Below are 22,153 nucleotides of genomic sequence, written 5' to 3'. Positions count from 1 at the left end.
CTGAGCACTCAAATCAATGTGTAACTATGGTAACAAACTGACAAGGAAACTGAGAGGACCAAATTGATTAACATAGTAGAAAATCAACTGTGAAAATTGAGCATGAACAGATATGAAAAAAGTGTCCAAAAAAACTACACACAAAAAAAAAAATTAACAGGAACATGAAAAAAAACACACTTTTGATGAATTACTGTAACTTTTTTTCATAAAAATGTTTGTGTACTGTACATACAGAAATGAAGGTATTGGCAAAATTTCACATGTAGTAAGTCCGTCTGGCCACTATAACCTTTGGAATATGAAAAAACCCTTTTGGTGAATTACTGTAATTATTTTCATCAAAATATTTGTGTACTGTACGTACAGTAAGGGAGGTAATGTCAAAATGTCACCTGTAGTGAATCAGTCTGGCCAGTAGAGACATACTACAATCTTTGCAAAGTGAATAAACCTTAGTGAATTACTGTAATTATTTTCATGAAATATTTGTGTACTGTATGTACAGAAAGGGAGGTTTTGGCAAAATTTCAGCTGTAGTAAATCAGTCTGACCACTAGGAACCTACTACAACCTTTGGAATATGATTTTTTTTTTTTTGGTGAATTACATTAATAATTTTATAAAATATGTATGTACTGTACATACAGTAAGGAAGGTATCGGCAACATTTCAGCTGTACTAAGTCATTCTGGCTGCCAGGAACCTACTACAATCTATTGAATATGAAAACACCCATTTGGTGATTTACTGTAATTATTTTAATGAACATATTTGTTTACTGTATGTACAGTAAGGGAGGTACTGGCAACATTTCACCTGTTGTAAGTCCGACTGGCCACCAGGAACCTACTACAACATTTGGAATATGGAAAAAATAAACCTTTGTGAATTACAGTAGTTTCTTTTCTAAACATTTTTGATTGCTGTATGTACAGTAAGGGAGGTATTGGCAAAAATTCAGCTGTAGTAAGTCAGTCTGGCCAGCAGGAACCTACTACAACTTTTGGAATATGAAAAAAAAAACAAAAAAAAAACTTTTTTTGTGAATCACTGTAATTATTTTCTTAAACTTATTTGTGTGCTGTAAATACAGTAAGGGAGGTATTCACAAAATAAGTCCGTGTGCACACAAGGCATGTACTATAACCCTTTTAAACATTAATTTGAATGAATTATTTGACCTCGTTTTGCAATGTGAGATGAATTTGCAGACCGTCCCTAAAGCACCCTTGGCGAATATGCAGCGAATATAAAACCTAAAACTAACTTTACAGCGCTCAGTAACGCTCTTTAACGCACGACTGCGAGTGCAATACTGTTCATCTAGCCTATCAGCATATATATATATATATATATATATATATATATATATATATATACACTATTATTTGTGATTTAATAATTAATAGTTTTTTTTATTATGGTTTTGAAGTATAGGAATTAGTGGTATTTTTTCGAAGCCTGGTTGCCATGGAAGATCTGTCCGTTTCAAATAGTCTTTAAGTGCGGTGTTAATATTTGTAAAGCTACATAACCACCATGTACAAACGTTGTGATTTTTTTCTAGACATTTTCCCCAGCTGTATGGAAACTGGCGTACTAATTAGACTTTTCAGAGATCAGCTGGGCGCACACATCACCAGCTCACACCGGTAACACTACATCGGCAATCGAATCCTAAGCAGGCTAGTCAATACTTCCCCGAACGAGTAATGTGTCCTAACGTTTTCAGGGCACGCTTAATTAAATGCTGGAACTGCCCAATGTCACTTCGGAACTTGAGATCAAGAATGAAAATGTTGAATCTTACTTGTGCTCATAGAGAAAATCACTCCAGCGCTTCAGCTCCTGACACCTGCTCAGGCACTTTGTTTGTCTTTCAACCACTCAAGAAGATGTAAATGTCGTTCCGCTTTACAGCTTGGAAAGAGCGAAGTCTTAACAATTAAAGTACCATACTTTTCGTACCAAATCGCCGTAACGCAACGTATGCGCGATGTGCGGACAGCACTGATAGGACGCATTGTGTTCCCCTCACTATCAAACCAGGTCACAGGAATGTGGGCAGGTAGGGGACTGACTAACATTATATTTACAGTTTAAATTATAGGGTAAATGTTTTCTCTGAGGTTAACACACACTGTGAAATGGTAAACACACGGAGCATGCACACACACAGTTTGAACATCTCTGACCAAATTAATTGATCAGAATCAGACTCAGCTTTATTCGCCAAGTGTGCGCAAACACACGAGGAATTTGTTGTGTTTTTTTTAAGAAGCTCTTGGTACATACATACATGCATATCTGACATGAGAACAGAAACATTTAAATAAGACTTAACAGTAAATAATAATGTATATGAATCTGGAACAGAAGATTTATGTACAGATTTGTGCATTATTTACTCTATATATACAGCTGTATAGAACATATGCATATGTATTTACATAGTACTTGAGAGAGAGGCAATAATTAGAGATAGAGAATGAATGAATTACAGAACACAGGTCATAATTCCTGTGTTAGCTGTTTAGGCTGGAGATGGCATGGGGGGAAACTGTTTTTATGCCTAGATGTTCTAGTGCACAGAGATCTGTACCATCTGCCTGAGGGGAGAAGTGCAAACAGGTTGAGGCTGGGGTGAGAGGGGTCTTTGATGATGTTTCCTGCCCATTTTTTCACTCTGGAGTTGTACAAGTCCTGAAGGTTGGGCAGGTACACACCAATTATCCTCTCTGCTGTCCTAACAGTCCGTTGCAGTCTTCTTATATCTGATTTGCTGGCTGACTCAAACCAGACAGTTATAGAAGAGCACAGAACCGACTCAATAACAGCTGTAGAGTAAAACTGTGTCATCTGTACCTGTGGCAGGTTGAACTTTTTCAGTTGACAAAGGAAGTACAACCTCTGCTGGGCCTTTTTCACGATGGAGTTGATGTGATTGTCCCACTTCAGGTCCTGAGGAGCCCGGTCTCATGAAAATGTGTATAAATATATATGCAAAATAAAAACGAAAACTCGTGGTATTGATACGCAAAAATGGACTTTGGCGTGTACATGCTAGGCACGTGTTTGGCGTGCATATAATACGCAGTTTTCGCGTGCATATGATATGCAGTTTTTGCAGTTTCTACCCTACAACCCTAATCCTACCGATCGCGTAACATATACATGCCAAAGTCCATTATGCGTATCAATACCACGAGTTTTTGTTTTTATTTGGCACACTATTTATACTCACTTTCATGAGATCGGGTTATCCTGAGAGATGGTGGTTCCCAGGAATTTGAATGACTCCACTGCTGCCACAGAGCTGTCCATGATGGTGAGTTGGGGGAGTGCAGGGGGGTTCCTCCTAAAGTCTACTATCATCTCTACAGTTTTGAGCGTGTTGAGCTCCAGGTTGTTGTGACTGCACCAGACAGCCAGCTGCTCAACCTCTTGTCTACAAGCAGACTTGTCGCCGTCCTGGATGAGACCGATGACTGCGGTGTCATCTGCAAACTTCAGGAGTTTGACAGAGGGGTCTTTAGAGGTGCAGTCATTTGTGTAGAGAGAGAAAAGCAGTGGGGAGAGAACACAGCCCTGAGGACCACCTCATGGTGCGGGTGTTGGATGTGAATTTTCCCAGCCTCACTAGCTGCTGCCTGTCTGTCAGGAAGCTGGTGATCCGCTGACAGATGGAGGTGGGTACAGAGAGCTGTGTCAGTTTAATCAGGAGGATATCTGGGATGATGGTGTTGAAAGCCGAGCTGAAGTCCACAAACAGGATCCTTGCATAAGTCCCTGGTTTGTCCAGATGTTGGAGGATGTAGTGCAGTCCCATGTTGACTGCATCATCCACAGACCTGTTTGCTCGGTAAGCAAACTGCAGGGGGTCCAGTAAGGGTCCCGTAATGTCCTTCAAGTATGCCAACACGAGCCTCTCAAACGACTTCATGACCACAGATGTTAAAGCAACAGGTCTGTAGTCATTAAGTCCTGTGCTCTTTGGTTTCTTGGGTACAGGGATGATGGTGGAGCGTTTCAATCAATGTGAAGATGGATGATAGCTGGACAGCACAGGCTTTGAGGCAGGCTGGAGAGACACCGTCTGGTCCTTTGGCTTTCCTTATCTTCTGTCTCCTGAAGACCTTCACAGATCTTAAGTGCAGAATGAGAAACAGTAGGGGGGAGGGAGAGGGAGGGTGTTGATGGCTGTGCTGTGAGACGGTCAGAGTGGGTGTCAGACCAGGCTTTTGCTTTTCAAACCTGCAGTAAAACTCGTTCAGGTCTTCAGCCAATTGTTGATTGGCCTCAGTGCTGGGGGATGAGGTCTTGTATCTGGTGATGGCTTTCAGGCTTTTCCACATTGATGTAGGATCGTTGCTTGAAAGCTGTTTTTTTTTTTTTTAGATTTTCAGAGTAGTTTTTCTTATGCACGTCAAGTTCACAATAACTAGGCCTATAGGTCTTCCACTGTCATGAAAATCCTGAAAATGTCATTGGATTTTAAAACTGGGGTTTCCAAGACTGAAAAAATTATCATTGACAACCTGAATATGATTTTTTTCTAGCTACAGAGTGCTCTTTGTGTCTCTATAATCTCTATAAAACCTCCATACAGTAATTATGAATGAAAATGAAAGTAATGAAAGTTAATTGAGGGTGTGGGTTCCCTGCAACTATGCCTGTGATTTATTGTGTCTATCTATCGTCTGTCGAATGTCATTCTTAACCCAACTTGCACTCTGTCTATTCTTGCTTCAAGAATATAAATCACTAATTTTCATAAGCAACTTTTTGCTTCTACTCCTAATTTATTAATCATCGTCATCCGATCATTTCCAGAGATAAGTATTTGGTTTGTTTTGACCTATTTATTTTCTGTTTATTGGTACACTATGTTCTATTTCACATAGTGTAGGAAAGTATTTTCCTTTAGTTTCACTTTAATATTTTACCAATAGAGGGCGCATATCTTTTCATCTTACTGATACCTATACACCTTCCCTTTAAAACACTGCGTTTTATACACCACACGCGCTGGGTTAGAGTGAGCATCCGAACTTTAAAGTTGTGTGCGTTCATGCAGAAAAGTACGTTTATTTTGCAGGTCAATAATGTTGATGTTATTGTGATGATGTTGTTAATCTTGTAAGCGCATATTTGCACAGTATTATGTTATTTGTTTATCTACGTTAGGAAGCTAACATGCTAGTTTCACGTGCAATAGTGCATTGTTATTTAATATAACTCTTGATCTGTTTGCCATTTTAAGATAGTTTGAGATGCTACACTAGCATAATTGTGAATTTGTGAGAGGATTTCAGACCATTGATGATTATTTATCTGTTTATGTTTAGAATGTAAATGTTTAACATCTGTACGAAGTTAATAGAAAGGCTGTAATATTTTATATCTAATTTACACAATTTTCCTCTATTTCAGACCACACACACACATACCCATCCCAAATACTTTTGCCTGTATACCTTTATGCTCACTAAAGTGGTCTGTATAAACCCAACTCATTAAAGCTTTCTTGGATGTGACTCTCTGAGCCCTTTACTCTCTTACCGGAGTCGCCAGTTTTCAAAGGTCTATCAGAACAATCCAAGAGGTTCCACCTCTACACATAGCATAACTGATCCACCCTTTTGTTTAACAGTTGGGAAGATGTTCATCTTTTATTGCTTGTTCTTTGTTTATTGGCAGATTGTAACCAATCAAACCACAGCTGTTGGTTTCAAAATGACCCAGGCTTATCTGAGGTTTGTGTCCCATGACATTGATGAGACTAGAGGTAGGGTTTCCCTCCGATGACTCTTCCATATTCGTTGTGCAGCGCTGCACAGTGAAGTACTGCACACTACATTAACACATGCATTTTCCTGTGGATGATATACAGTGATATGTGGGCTTCCCAGAGGCTATGAGCAGATATGGCAGAGAACTTTACTGATCTATGTAATTCTTATTTTATATTTTCAGTTCTTTAAACATTTGAATACAATTGTAGCCTACACATGCATTGGACTATTTAAATGCATCCATAGTTGTTCAATAGAGATAGTTACCTAACCATGGTGCAAGTTATTTTCTCTATCTCTCTCCTCTTATGTATCTGGTTTTGCTAGCCATTATTCTCTCTTATTATGTTGTGGCTTGGTTTCAGATGACTTCAGTCAGTGTGGGAAAAAAACTTGTTTCATCTGTTGTCACAAGTTTTTATAGACTACAATGCTAATTGTTGGCCTCAGTGTGAAGCTGACTTAATTTACAAGAGTGGTTAAGTTAATATAAAAGAACACAATTCTATGCCTGAGGAGATTTTAACACATTTAATATATAGTGTTTACTGTAACCTCTCAAATGTGGGAAATATACTACCAGTAGTCTCCTCCTCCTCTCTTATCTTACTCATACACTCACTCTCTCTTTCAGTCTGTCTTTCTGTTTGCTCCATATCGTTAAAACATGCTACAAGAGAGGCCCCAAAATGTACTAGGACACTGAAGCCACACTTGAATCTATGAATGCCATTGCACTAGATAACAAAATATCAAGCAAAGTGGTATCCGTAACAAATGATGCTTTTCTCAGAACTAATACTGAGGAAAGTCGGAAACAAAATACAGAAAGTAGCCAAAACTTGTTTCTGTACCGATAGATAAGTGAACTGAATAAATGTGCAACTTACATGATTTATCCATGGTACCCCCAAAAATATTAATTTGCATAAAGGAAACTACAAAGAGTGGTCTTCAGGTTAACATTAGCTGACTTTAAGTTCTGTAGTACAAAACACATTTAACCCTGTAAAACCTGACGTAGGAAATAATAATCAGAAACAAATAAAGTTTTTTTTTTTAAATGGAAGAGTTTTTTTAGCCTTTAGACAAAATCTAAAAAAGTTTTGTTGAGGATCAGGCTGCATGCATAGTCATGCATGAGGCTTTTCTGGCTCATATAGTATGACACAGGAGAATATGGAGCTCATACTCGAGGAGGAAATATATGCAGTTTTGTACAGCTGCAGATATTTATATGGCCAAATGTTAAATTCTGATAACTTGTAATGTAAATTAATGAGATCTTTAACACTATAGCAGACTACTTATAGATAAAATTCCTATAAATATCAGTTGCCACTCTATATCTTCAAAATTTTAAAAGCTCTGTAGTTTTTTTCTTCTTCTGAGGATTGAGAGATGGACAACTAAACTTTCATCAAAAATTTGATACTTTTTTTTTTCTTAAACTTCACAGATTTCACGGCAACGATTTCACGTGTATCACAACTGAGGGGGAGTGTTTTAACAATTATACTAAAAAGCCTTTTTCTTGCTAAAAAAAGTATTGATCAGAGCAGAGGGTAGAAGACAAGCTTGTATACAACATGTTTTTCAGTTCTGACCTAGTTAAATAATCTGATTGATAATTTAGAGGCCTTAGTGTAATTTAGCATATCAAATATGAAATATTAGGCATTTATTATTATTAAATTACAGCACTGATAACTTTGCCAGATCAAGAGTTTCTTGTCCACCATATCTCATGCTGACTCACCACTTCCAAAAGCATGCATCACTGGTGAGATTGGGTGGTGTTGAGAATTTAGATTTTGCTTGGTTATTCGTGTGCACATAATGAAAATGATATTATTACCGCATATCTTCAGCATTTATCTGAGTCATATTTGCTATTACTTCTCAGCCAGACTGATCCCAAGGACATTTTTAGTAAATTAAGCCAGTTTCCCTCAAGTTCCTATAGCAGAATTACCACAGGTGTAGTTCATCACATTAACTATAGACCAGTTCGACAAGTTTCCAAGTTTTTTGGTTTGAATGAGGATATACATTTTTTAAATAGTTTAAACCTAACAAACTATTATATTCTTGTGCTATTCATCTTTATAATAAATGCCACTTGGTGTTGTGATTTGTTTGTAATGCAGTGACATTCATATAATTGATGAAGCTTAAGTGCTTAATTATTTTTTTATGAAAACACACACGCACACACACAATGTATTAGATATATTTTTACCTGCCGGATGCATTATCCCAAAGCTGACTCTATCAGTGTGTCTCTTCCGTCTTCCCTGTCTGTTTAAAACTTCCTTTACTCAGCATACAAAAAAATACACTGTATCTGTGTAAATGACTGAAGGTTGGTCTGCAACAGAAGCCCTTTAACCCGAGTGGGCCGTCTCAGGCCTTGATGGGAGAGTCTCATTTGCAAACTCCCCACCCATGAGAACTACACCCAACCACCCCAAGCTAAAAGATCACGAAATTGTTCCCTTAAATGTGATGAAGCTGGCTGGACTTTTAAAGAGATAATTTATCCAAAAATGGAAATTCTGTTATATCTTTACATTTACATTTTTGCATTTAGCAAACACAGTATTTGTAATATACAATGCCAACTAAATTAGGAAGGAATCTAGAAAAGAGGTGCAGAGAATAATTTTTTTGAGTGTCTGTGCATGTAAGTGCATTGGTTTAAGGGTGTGGGGTGATTATTTGCTTGTTGAAAAGGTGTGTCTTCAGCTGCTTTTTAGAAGATGGTTTCAGTAGTTCAAGTGGAGTTTGGTAGCTCACTCCACCAGAGAGGAACAGAGAGGGTGAAGGTTTTGGAGAGTGACTTTTCTGACCTGAGCTGACCTAAGCTTTACTCAACCCAGGGACGGATTAACACATGGACCTACCGGGCACGTGCCCAGGGCACTAGACCAGAGGGGGGCCCAGCCAAAATAGCGCTCTTCCCGGAACACGATTTCAACCGTGCCCCGTGGATTTTGAATGCAGCTTCCAAAAGACAAAAAAATAGCCGAAGAATATTTTTTTATATATTTGATACGATCACACTGGTGTGATTAGAATGTTCAGTGCAGCACATCATCAGCTGCTAAATTCAAACCTGCATTCTATGACATGTCTAACCTGACAAAATTATAAATAAATAAATATATAAATAAATGTAAAAATAAATGTAAAAATAAATAAATAAATATAAAAATAAATATACAAAGAAAAGTAAAAAACAATCAAACAAGTAAACAAGTAACCCTCTTGAGCAAAAAAAAATAATTATGGTAATAGGTGTTTCGTTTCCAACACGCATTGTATACGGAAAGACCAATCACAACAGACTTGGCCAGCTGACCAATCAGAGCAGAGTAGGCTTATGGAAGGGAGGGGTTTATAGTTCTTAAGCTCAGAACTGCTTCGAACGAATCGTTTCGAAATAATTGAAAAATTATTTGAATATTAAATGTATATTCTGAGAAAATTACAATGTTTTCTGACCTTAGATGCATTTAAACCTGTTGTTGGGGACACTTTAAAATATACCATATGCCCTGCTCTTTAAATTAGTTATCTTAGACAGTAAACGACCTGTTGCTAGCCATTGCTACAACCTCACTCACCTCACTCTTCTGTCAGACTGGTGGCGGCAGTTGCGGGAAAGTGTAGTGGGCATGGTCAACCTTTAACTTCAATCGAGAGTGACCAATAGAAAAAGGCCTTTCATCCTGGTGGGTAGAGACCGCCCACTGAGATACAGCTTCACTCGCAAGCAAAAATTTACAACTCGCAAGGAAATGATTTAGACCCGCAAAAAAAGACAGCAGAAAAGAGAGCAACATTTGTGTTTTGTGATGAAGTGTTTAAAGTCCACACAGAAAAATACATATTTTCAAAGATTTGCACGCACTGCAAATAATTTTTATCAATTTCTTTATTTTTGAGCTTTGAAAATACTTTTTTTGCAATCTTTTATTTTTTAATTACAAAATAATTAGTTTTACTCTCAAACACAGTATGCTTGATTGAATAAAAATGACACAAAATAAACTCCATACGCAGCGCTCCGCATAGAAATGTTCAAAGCACAGAGGGAAGGGATATTGATGCGTAGTGTATTATAGCTGTGTGATAGTTTATTGAGTCTCTTCTTTTAACTTTTTTAAATTTCAGTTACTGTGCGCGTGAAGAACAATTCATAGTGCTCTCGACTCTCGACACGACAGTGTTGTGATTGAACAAACACTCGGTAGAAAGTAACATGATTTAAAAACTGCATTAAACTCCAGCAAGATACAGTCCTTTTATGCAAAATCATTTATCTTTATCTACAGATCAAGTATAATAATAGGAACATTGAATCATCTTGGAGAGAGTTTCATCACCTTGACTGTAGTAACCGAACACAACATGCAGTTTGAATGCTGAATGGAGGATGACTGACAGCCGAAGCAGAGAGAAGAGTTTACGCGAACTTGACTTAAATATTCATCTGTACCTCACATTAAACTATGGAACGGCTACAGAACACTTGGAATATAGTGCACGAAACGTTATGGTGCTTTATAATGTGTTTGTGCCTTAACAAACACAATAGTATACTCACAATATTGGATGTGGATCTGCCTCGTCTGACAGATACCCCGATCCAGCAGAAAATGCCAGTATTGGAGCGATACCGATACTCAATATCGGATCGGCGCACCTCTATTATAGATCAACACAATCTATAAAGGAGCAAAATGCATGCATTTACTTATATTTGATAATTGAGATATTTCACAATAACACGTAATTTCAGCCGAGGAGGGCCTTTAATCGGTCCGTGCCCAGAGCACCGCTGCATCATAATCTGTCCCTGACTCAACCTCATGTCATTCCAAACTTGTATGAACTGACATAATTTTCTCTTACTCCATAGCTCTTAAATGTTCAAGCCGTCAAACTTCCCGCCAGTCTAGGTTTGATGTCAGTGATGCCATCGATTCAAATATCTCCTAACAAAATACCAACAAAAGTGCCAACTGAGATTTGGAATCGAAGTGTTCTTTTGCATTCCTTAATGTTCCATTCCCAGGAAATGTTATGTTTTCTAATTGGTGAGAAACAATGAAAAGCTTAAATTATAAATGTTAATGTCATTATATTTATCAACAAAAGTCAATTTCAGTCCACCCTGCCTCAGTAAACAGAGTTTTAAAATGCAAAAAGTTTATATGTCACTCTCATTGATAGCTTGATGCTACTGGATCTGCACTATAACCAAGCCAAGGAAAACATGATGTTGTTTTTGTGTCCACAAGTGATACTATATTTAAACTTCTAATCCTGTTCTCACAGTAAATGACAAACATTTGTGGTCAGAATCTCTGCTGCACGATGCAGTATTAGATAAAGCCGGGAAGCTGATGGCTGAAGTATATCTTAGGAAAAAAAAAATTTCCACTGGGAATTCAGCAGCAACAGGGTCGCTAAGCTCCACCACCATTTCCCGTTTGTCAGAAACTTTGTACTGACCTTTGAACCAAGGGCCTCCGTGCTTGTGCTGACATACCCCTCGACAGTCTAACCCCATGTTTATTTCCGCCCTTTACAACAAAGAGACTTGAACATTTGGCTTAGCTTCTGTGAGCCGAGAATAACTTGACAACTAAATATATCTTTTGTGTTCATTTTTAACCAAAATTAAAAATGTTTAGTGATGCTTGCCCATTTAAAACTTTCCACCACAATGCTGGGGTGTTCTAGGTGATTGCTAGGTGATATTCGACACTATAGATCATGACATACTCATAGTTCGATTACAAAACTATACAGGTATTCAAGGGCAGACTTTAAGAAGGATTAGATCCTACCTGTCCGATCGCTACCACCTTGTTCATTTAAAATATCAATTATCACCAGTAAAATATGGAGTGCCACAAGGATCTGTCCTAGGTCCTCTGCTATTTTCGATATACATGTTGCCCCTTGGTAATATTATTAGAAAATACGGGATTAGTTTCCACTGTTATGCCGATGATACTCAACTATATATCTCAACAAGACCAGATGAAACTTCTAAATTATCTAAGCTAACAGAGTGTGTTAAAAATGTAAAAGATTGGATGACCAATAATTTTCTCCTATTAAATTCGGATAAGACAGAGATATTACTTATTGGACCAAAAGACAGTACACCGAATCTCGTGGATTACAATTTGCAACTAGACGGATGTACGGTTACTTCCTCTACAGTAAAAAATCTGGGTGTTATATTAGATAGCAACTTGTCTTTTGAAAATCATATTTCCCATGTTACAAAAACAGCATTCTTCCATCTTAGAAACATTGCCAAGTTACGAAACATGTTACCTGTTTCTGATGCAGAAAAGCTAGTTCATGCATTCATGACCTCTAGACTGGACTGTTTTAATGCACTGCTAGGTGGTTGTCCTGCATCTTCAATAAACAAGCTACAGGTAGTCCAAAATGAAGCGGCTAGAGTCCTTACCAGGTCAAAAAAATATGATCATATTACCTGACAGTCACCACTGATAAGCTACCACTAAATATTGTAGAAACTTAATTTGCTGTAAAGTTGCTTTGCAATGATTTGTTTGGTGAAAAGCACTGTACAAATAAACTTGACTTGACTTGATTGCTTACCGTCCCCAGTCAAAAGAGCCCACCCAGTCTCTGTGACCCTGTTTATAACTGGAATTAATTGCATGATGCTAAATACAAGTATAAACAGGGTCTAAAACTTTTCGAGCTTGCCCACTTTCAACCACTTCCAGAGGTGGTGAGAAACACATTCACAGGACTGCTTTCAAAGTGTGGATGCTCATGTGTTCAAATGTGTTTGAACAGCCACACAGCCCGTGAGCGTTATGGGAGATGTTTTGAGAAAGCACTCCAAAAAAACCCATCCCATCTTCACTATGTTGTGCCAAAATATCACTGTTACCATACCTTTTGTTTCGATATGTTTAATCTCCTGCTTGCTCATAATCATTCATTCAATCAATCATATTTGTGCGCAGTACTTTGCACTCCTGCAAAAGAGGTGTACTGTAGAGTGTCATGAAATAAGAAGGAAGGGTCTAGGCAAAATCCTACAATAAGTTGTAACAGAAAACAGATTTAAAATGTTTTCGGTAATTCATCTTGGCTGACCACTTATGATTGAATCACTTCGCATAAATTAATATATACAACAAATAATGAGCATCAGTTACCCTTATGGGATTTTTTTTCGCTTGATTTATTGTCCACCAGGCATAAATCATGAGTCACCAGAAAAGTAACCTGAAAAAATTTTTAATAAAATAACGAATTGGTAGAATGAGTAACATTAATAGCGATGCCTGCCTTAGCAAGCACCACTGAAAATATTTCCTCATGCTATCAAATGAGATTTCAGAGAAAAGTCTGCTGGTGAAGATAAAATATTTTATTTGAATACATTGTGTGGCTTAGATATGAAAACAATGGCCATGAGTGTGAATGTGAACTCATAAAACATCTTGTTTTTAGTTCTCCAGTAACTAATGGAAGGAATAATATTTGCCTAATGGCCCGAGTTTTGGGATGTGAGTTTGGTCCCGCAGTTGGGTTTGGTCAACAGACTCATTGTTTAATCATGAATGCCCTGAAAAACAATTCCACCTAAAGGCCCAGACATACCCAAGAACAAGTGGTGTTAAAAACGTACTATGGTGTCGCTTATGTGTCCTGCATCTGGGTTAAAACGTTGTGCTTGAACACACCGCAAAGTCTACAGTCAACGACCAACTAGTACATGTGTTCTGCACCCATGTGAGAGGAAATAACTCTCCATACCTGCAGGTGGCAGTAGTCTGTATTTGTCGTTCAAAAAGGGGAAACCTAGGACTGTGCTTGCGTACAATTTTCACACCATGCTCACTGTAGATCGATTCATAATATAGCTTCTTCAGATATGTCTAAAAAGTTGTAAATAAAACTGCCATTGTCGGGCTTGACCTTGTGGAAGCAGAAAGTAGTGTGTCCACTTGACTTCCTCATTTACTTGCTTCTGTTTCATTTTCTTCTCATCCACTGGTTTGCTAAGCTGAACAAACAGTCAGGTCTCTGTCACTGATGGGCTCCATCACCGATTTAACATGCGCAATCTGAAAAAAACCCACCAACTGTGGTCTGACTAGTGCCAACAGTGTAGAACATACTGCAAAATCTGGGCCAATAGTTGCTTAAGACAGTCCAACATTGGCTGACGACCGGCCGCTTAAGAAACCGTGGCTACTGTCATGTCTGACTGCTGAAACAAATATTAAATCTTGTGTCTCAGATATAGACTGAAAAAGATTGTAACTTATTACTGTAGGCCTATCATTGCTGCAGTGTTTGTCTTTTTGTCATGCCCATTTTTTGTACATTGTAATGGGGTGTATTTTTCTTAGTGGAATATATTGATAAATGTATGAATTGGTTTAAAACTCAAATTTATAGCAGATATTGGACCCTTCAATGCTGTGATTGACCAACCAGAATGAAGTATTCCAGAGGGAATGCTTATATAATAAGAATAATAATTTTATTGACTTTTTTGTACTGTACACTGAAAAAATAGGTGTAGGATTTACTTTGACATTCACTGACAATTTTCACAATGAAATTGCTTGTAAATTTCACAAATAATCACCATGAAAGAGGAAAGTAACACATTCAAAATTTTATTTTGTAGTAAAAAAAAAAACATTCCAATAACCCTTGTTTGTTTTGAAAAAAAACAAACAAACAGGGACAGTACATTTTATTATTAGTTTATGTAGTTTTTAAAATGTATTATTAAATATTGTTATAATATTATTCTAACTAATATTTATTATGATGTCTGATTTGATTACTGGTTTTAATACAAGTCATCTAAAATCACACTATTAAAAATGGTAAAAAGTAACACTCACAGCCATTGACTGGAGTGGCCATGGCAGCCACCAGAGGGCACTCCTCCCAGGTCACTGTTATTGCTTGTGGACTTCCATCACCCTTTGCTTTGTCTATCAGGTTCATTGTTTTTCAGGTGTGTGTCATTTAGTTTTGTTAGTGTCCCTATAAATACCATGGCTGTGTCCGAAATCGCCCCCTATACCCTTAAATAGGGCACTATTTGAGGGAACAGCCATTTTTAGTGGTGTCCGAAACCACAGTGGACGTTCTCGAGTGCACTCATTCAATCCCACAATGCACTGCAAAAACGAGTGTACAACTGGTGCACGCTCAACGGCTAGAGAATGCCCATAATGCACCGTGAGAGTCACGCGCCGAATGAATTCCCGCATCTCGCCACCCAGCTAACAAAAAAAGGTCCCCAGGACGTCCCCTAAATGGCCTCTGCGAACGTCCCCCGGGTCCCCTTGTTTAAGGGGACGTTCACAGGACGTGCAGCGGCCATTCGGGACGTTTAGGGGACTTTCACTTTAAGTCCTCTGAATGTAATTTTATTTTACTTTTAGGCTAATCAAAGACAACAGACACGTTGTATGGAGCAAAATACGTTTATTTTAATTGAACAATTGTAAAATAATTGTAAAATTTCCGTGTGTGTGTGTGTGTGTGCGTCTCTGGTTGTCAGCTGTGGTTAGTACGATGGCAATTCTTCCCATTGTCTTCTAACCTAAAGCAACAAAATGAACACATTTGGATTTAGACCAAGCAGTCCGAAATTTTGCGCACATAGGCCTTTTTACTTTACTTTACTTTTACTTTTATTCATTTAGCAGACGCTTTTATCCAAAGCGACTTACAAATAAGAAAAAGTCATTAAAGCTAAAAGCTAAAACTCTATAAATACTATATATATACACACATTTAATCAAATCAAATTAAATAAATAAAATAAAAATGACAAATACATACAACAACATTTCAAAACTAAAACATTTAAATGAAAACAAAAAAATAAAGCTAAAAACAATTCAAACATACACAAGTAAGAAAAAGTAATTAAAGCTAAAAGCTTTTAAGAAAATAAAATAAATTAAATAAAAATGACAAATGCACACAACAACATTTCAAAAATAAAGCTAAAAACAATTCAAAAATATTAAAAGAACAAAAGGTATGAGTATAATAATGATTCTAACGTAACACTAAGCCAAACACCAAAAAACAACTACATATGTGTATGTACAGCCACACACATATACATATACATGTACATATATATAAATACATTATATATATATATATATATATATATAATTTTATTTCCATTTTGTATGTTGAAGTACTGAAATAACTCAAAATAAATAAAAGTAAAACTTAATAAAAAGCCTATATAGACATAATAAAATTACAACATTACTACAACTGTAACTTTTATTGTAGGCTACATTACTTTTTTTTTTGGAGCTGCACATGGTATAGCAGTCTTAAATGCAATAACTAAAATAATAATTTTACTAAATAACTTTTCTTGTCGGCTTACCAACAGTTTAATATAACTAAAATAATTTTACTAAATAACTTTTCTTGTCGGCTTACCAACAGTTTAGTATGTAAATGGAAATAATTAATTTATTTGTCTTTACCTGTGTTATTTTCCACATTCTTTTCTTCATGTTTTCCTGCATTAATCACTCTATAACATTCTTGTAGAGCTCCTGGGATGCAACCTTATTTTCTTCATGCATGGGGAGTGCATAAACCTAATTGTAGCCTATATGTTCAATTATATTATTGAAGGGTATCATGATTTTGATGTTTAAATGCTGAAAACAGACTCCTGATTTGATGACATTTTTAATTACATAAGTTACTCCTGTTTTCTTTTTCCAGAAATGAAAATTCTTAATTTAACATGAATTGTTTTAACATTTTACAATGCATTCAAATCTATTATACTATAGTAAAAAATTATAATATCAATCTGCACAACATTTTGCATTATTTTGCATTTTGCATTCTATTATCACAGTTAAAAAAAGGGATTTTGTTAGGAATGATACTCTTTAAAATCCAATATGGGTTTATATTTTTGTTTAATTTGGCCAACTCTTTGTCGGAGTTGCAAGGTGTCAGGTCTAGTGTTGGGAAGGTTACTTTAGAAATGTAATAGGTTACAGATTACAAGTTACCCAATTTAAAATGTAATATGTAATGTAACTGTTTCCGTTACTTTATTAAAGTAATGTAACTAATTTCACTTGAGTACTTTTTAATTACTTTTCTAAATTTCTATTGTTTTCTAATTTTAATTACTTTGAAACATTTAAAGCAGGCAGGGTTAACGTTACAGTGGTACTCAACACTGATTACTGTCAGACTTTCAGAATCCTTCTTCACTTGAATTAAGATTAGGCCTATAATCATTTAATTGTAAAGCACAACCACCTCAAAATCGGACTTTAGCAGCTCTTTTTACTTTGAGCTATTTTCTTTTTGAGGTTAAATACAGATTTAAAATCATAAGATATAGTTTAATAGCTATGATACTGTTTTTGAACAGTAACAATGCCTTGGGGGAAAAAAAACAGTTAATCTTAAAAAAAAAAAATTCATATACATAAATCAAAATAGGAAATAAAACAGTTATCGAATAAGCATGTGTCCCCAACTCCTGAAACATTGGTGTCTCATATTTTAAATATGTATATGTGTGAAAATATTCAGATATAACTCCCTTTGTAATCATTAACATTTTCACAAGTAACTGCAATTTAATTACACATTTTTTTCTCAGTAACTGTAACAGATTACAGTTACATTTATTTTGTAATTAAATTACGTAATGTATTTACATGTAACTTAGTTACTCCCCAACACTGGTCAGGTCTGATGATAAAAGCCCACACATGGGCGACTGGATTTCTCAAGTGTTGTAATGAAAATGGCAGATGAAGGACGAAACAGGGACGTTCGCAAATGTCAAAAAGAGGACCAAATGTGGACGTAAGTGGACGTCCTCAAAACGTCCACCCGCAAACGTTACAAAGCGGACGTACTGCGGACTTAAATGGACCCCCTGTTTACTGAAATAAATGAACTTTTCCATGACATTCTAATTTATTGAGATGCACCTGTACTCACAATATTGAATTTGGATCTGCCTTGTCTGACAGATACCCCGATCCAGCAGAAAATGCCAGTATTGGAGCGATACCGATACTGAATATCGGATCGGCACACCTCTATTATAGATCAACACAATCTATAAAGAAGCAAAATGAATGCATTTACTTATATTTGATCATTGAGATATTTTACAATAACACGTAATTTCAGCCGAGGAGGGCCTTTAATCGGTCCGTGCTCAGAGCACCGCTGCATCATAATCTGTTCCTGACTCATGTCGTTCCAAACTTGTATGTCTTGTATGAACTGACATCATTTTCTCTTACTCCATAGCTCTTAAATGTTCAAGCCGTCAAACTTCCCGCCAGTCTAGGTTTGATGTCAGTGATGCCATCAGTTCAAATATCTCCTAACAAAATACCAACAAAAGTGCCAACTGAGATTTGGAATCGAAGTGTTCTTTTGCATTCCTTAATGTTCCATTCCCAGGAAATGTTATGTTTTCAAATTGGTGAGAAACAATGAAAAGCTTAAATTGTAAATGTTAATGTCATTATATTTATCAACAAAAGTCAATTTCAGTCAACCCTGCCTCAGCAAACAGAGTTTTAAAATGCAAAAAGTTTATATGTCACTCTCATTGATAGCTTGATGCTACTGGATCTGCACTATAACCAAGCCAAGGAAAACATGATGTTGTTTTTGTGTCCACAAGTGATACTATATTTAAACTTCTAATCCTGTTCTCACAGTAAATGACAAACATTTGTGGTCAGAATCTCTGCTGCATGATGCAGTATTAGATAAAGCCGGGAAGCTGATGTAGGTTCTGCAGAAGATGGCGCCCGCAGCTGAATAATCAATCCGTTCATTTTTACAAAGCGCTTATCCATGGCGTACAGCATAATGTACAACACGGGTATAAATTCATTGTAAATTGATTATTAAATTGTTTGATTAGGGTTTATACATAATTTCCGTGACAGAGTTCAAGATAAATCCTTTAATCTTACTACTGGAGCTGCTAGTGAGCAAGCACAAACTATGCAAAAGCGGCATTCCTTCCGGTGCACTCAGTGTCCGAATTCACTACTCGTTTTCATTCACTCCTTCTAGTGAACTGAATTAGTGACCTAATAGTGAATGAGGGTATAGGGGGCGATTTCGGACACAGCCCATGTTTTGTTTATCTTAGTTTGCTGCAGTTTTGCACTAACTTTGTGTTTTTTTATTGTCGAACTACTGCCTTCTGGATTACTTTGTGTTTTTTTGCTGTTTGCTTTGTATTTTGGACCTTTTGTTGTGGATAATAAATGCTGCTTTTGTCAAGTTAAGTCACCTTTATTTATATAGCGCTTTTAACAATACAGATTGTGTCAAAGCAGCTTTACAGCATTAATTAGGAAAATAGTGGGTCAATAATGCAAAATTACAATAGTAAGCATTCAATTTTCAGTTAAAGGCAGTTCATCATTGAATTCAGTGATGTCATCATCCAGCTCAGTTCAGTTTAAATAGTATCTGTGCAATCAAGTTGACGATATCATTGGATATTAAGTGTCCCCAACTAAGCAAGCCAGAGGTGACAGCGACAAGGATCCTAAACTCCATCAGTGACAGAATGGAGAAAAAACTTTGGGAGAAACCAGGCTCAGTCGGGGGGCCAGTTCTCCTCTGGCCATACGAAACCTGCAGTTCAATTCCAGGCTGCAGCAAAGTCACATTGTGCAGAGGACTCATCTGGTTGCTGTGGTCTTGTCCCGGTGGCCGTCTAGGAGACAAGGTCTTCACTGGGGATCTGTCTCTGGGGCTTATCTAGTTGTCCTGATCTCCGCTGACATTTTGGGCTGTAGAGGCCGTCTCTAGGAACAGATCCACCATCTGAGCTGGATACGTACTGGATCCGGGTGACTGCAGTGACTATCAGTGACAGAATGACAATTTGTTACAGAATACTGCAGCCATTATCTCAGATCCAGTAGCTAGCCAGTCTTCACTGACTTTTGAATTACGGGCATTTGAGTTCTTTCTCCTGCTTTTGGACTTTGGCTGTAGGACTGGAACTTTGTAATTCTGAGCGCAACAAGATTTTTAATGAATGCTTGGATTAACCCTTGCCTCTGTGGGAGATGGAGGGACTGAAGACGCTTGACTTTTGGTTTTATTGACTCTTTCTGTTATCGCAGTTTAGTGGTTCTATCCGGTCAGTCTGTGCCTGTTGCAATGCCCCTGTAGAGTCTCAAGTCAGATTTAACTTCCCCAGAGAATAGTGAGGCTTTGTCGTTATTTCGCAAGCGAAGATCGAGAAGGAGGACGGCAGCAAGACCCACTCCTGTTGTTCCAGAGCTCCCTCCAGTCCGGGAGACCTCAGTGTCCACTCATGAACCTGCTCCAGTCCGGGAGCCCTCAGAGTCCACTCCAGAGAATGCTTCAGTCCGGGAGCCCTCAGAGTCCACTCCAGAGCCTGCTCCAGTCTAGGAGACTTCAGAGAGTCTATTCATGAAACGGCTAAAGTCCGGGAGCCCTCAGAGTTCACTCCAAAGTCCGCTCCTGTCCGGGAGCCATCAGAGTTCACCCCAGAGTCCGCTCCAGTCCGGGAGCCATCTAAGTCCACTCTAGAGCCCTCTGATTTCATTCCAGAACTTGCTCCAATCTACGAGTCCACTCTTGAGTTTGTTCCAGTCCAGGAGTCCGCTCCTGAGCCCCAGTTCCTCCAGAGGTGGCGGCTTTGGCTGCAAAACCTCACAAGGCTGAGGAGTCCACTTCAGCTCCTCTCTGGGTGGTGGCGCCCACTCCTGAACTTTCTGCCTGTCCTGTCACGGCCAAGGAGGCCATCCCAGAACTCTATTTGTTCTGTTATGGCCAAGGAGGCAATTCCTGAACTCTCAGTATGCCCTGTCATGGCCAAGGAGGCCGTTCCTGAATTCTCTGTTTGTCCTGTTACGGCTGCAGAGGCCGCTGTTAACCTCTCTGTACTTTCTATTACAGCCCAGTCTGAGCCATCTTGGTGGTCTCCTGCACCATCAGCTCCACAGAAGTGGTCCTCCGCTCCATCAGCTCCACCCTGGTGGTCATCTGCCCCACCGTGGGGATCTTCGCTCCCATCTGCTCTGCTGTTGTGGTCATCTGCTCTGCCATGGGGATCTACTGTCCCATCTGCTCTGCTGTGGTGGCCTCCTGCTCTGCCGGACCCGCCCTGGCCTCTTGCTCCGACAACTCTGCCCTGGTTTACCTCTGGCACAAGGCCATCTTCCACCACACGGGCCTGGCCCACCATCCCTCCCTCTGATCCGACTCCTTTGAGGCAGTATTACATCAAAAATTTGACTTAACAATACACTGCATTTAACATTAATAACACTTTCTAATTTAGTTTTTTCAAAATCGGTGAATATTCTATTTCCAGTAATCAAGTTTTTTTTTTTACGTCTCAAATGTTACTGTGTGTTTGGAAATGGATTTTTATTAGACAGGCTTATTTGAGTATGTAAACAAAAAAATAAATACAATTAAAAGTATAAATTTTCGCAAGTCTAATGGTTTTATTATTCATACTTTTCACCCAGATGGTATAGTTGAGTATGCTAACAGTAAAAATTTTAGAATGCATTTTAAATAATCTATTTGCTTTGTTAAATCCAAAGCTGTCTGTGGTGTACAGAGCCAGCCCACCTTCCATGACTTGGTCAAGGGCACAGTCAACATTTTCACTGTGGATTTCAGTGAGGTCGCTTTCAGGTCCGGGAGTCAAGCAAGTTGTGTTTTTTCACATGCTGTACAAAAAACACTCCATGATATCACCACTTTCAATAACATTCATCTCAGAAATGGCAAATGTAGACATCTGACATTTACAGGTCACTACAGTGTCTGCAGAGGTACCAAACTTATATTTTACATGGTTATCATATAACTAAACAGAGCTAGAATAAGGACACATATTAAATGTTACAAATAAAGACAAAAATGATGTATTTGTATATACACTGAGAAAAAGCATGTACAAGTTGAGGGTAGATTAGATTATTTCCCTTCACCAGTATCATCTTTCTTTTGTAGTGGTAATCTAGCTGTTAAACACACCTATCCTCTACTCTAAACTGAGTACATTGGTTAGGCTAAACCTACCTGCTAATCAATCTCTGTATGCATAGTCCAGTGGGCTGGGTTGGTTTTGTTCAAAAATAACCTGGCAGGCTATTAAGAAAATGCTGGTGCTTTATGAGGTAAGGTATCAGCTGTTGTTAAATTATGCCAAAGTGGGGCTGATATATATATATATATATATATATATATTTTTTTTTTTAAAG

General features: G+C 37.7%; 1 protein-coding gene across 1 annotated transcript; it reads left to right on the top strand.

Annotated features, from left to right (window-relative positions):
- The first annotated feature begins 1,824 nt into the window (after positions 1-1,824).
- On the top strand, positions 1,825-21,175 carry LOC107594490 (mucin-7-like). The gene is made up of 2 exons (XM_016284558.1): positions 1,825-2,071; positions 20,832-21,175. Exons 1-2 carry the CDS (start codon positions 1,993-1,995, stop codon positions 21,173-21,175), a joined length of 423 nt encoding a protein of 140 aa, XP_016140044.1. The 5' UTR covers positions 1,825-1,992.
- Positions 21,176-22,153: the final 978 nt, after the last annotated feature.

This window comes from Sinocyclocheilus grahami, unplaced genomic scaffold (genome assembly GCF_001515645.1).
Source record: "Sinocyclocheilus grahami isolate Dianchi unplaced genomic scaffold, SAMN03320097.WGS_v1.1 scaffold184.1, whole genome shotgun sequence".
NCBI lineage: Eukaryota > Metazoa > Chordata > Actinopteri > Cypriniformes > Cyprinidae > Sinocyclocheilus > Sinocyclocheilus grahami.
This window is presented reverse-complemented; position numbering and strand designations above follow the sequence as displayed.

Excerpts from the sequence above, each read along its gene's own strand:
- LOC107594490 (XM_016284558.1), top strand. The coding sequence starts at position 1,993 with ATGCGCGATGTGCGGACAGCACTGATAGGACGCATTGTGTTCCCCTCA. Across the intron at positions 2,072-20,831 it reads GGTCACAGGAATGTGGGCAG|CCCAGTCTGAGCCATCTTGG; the intron begins GTAGGGGACTGA and ends TTTCTATTACAG.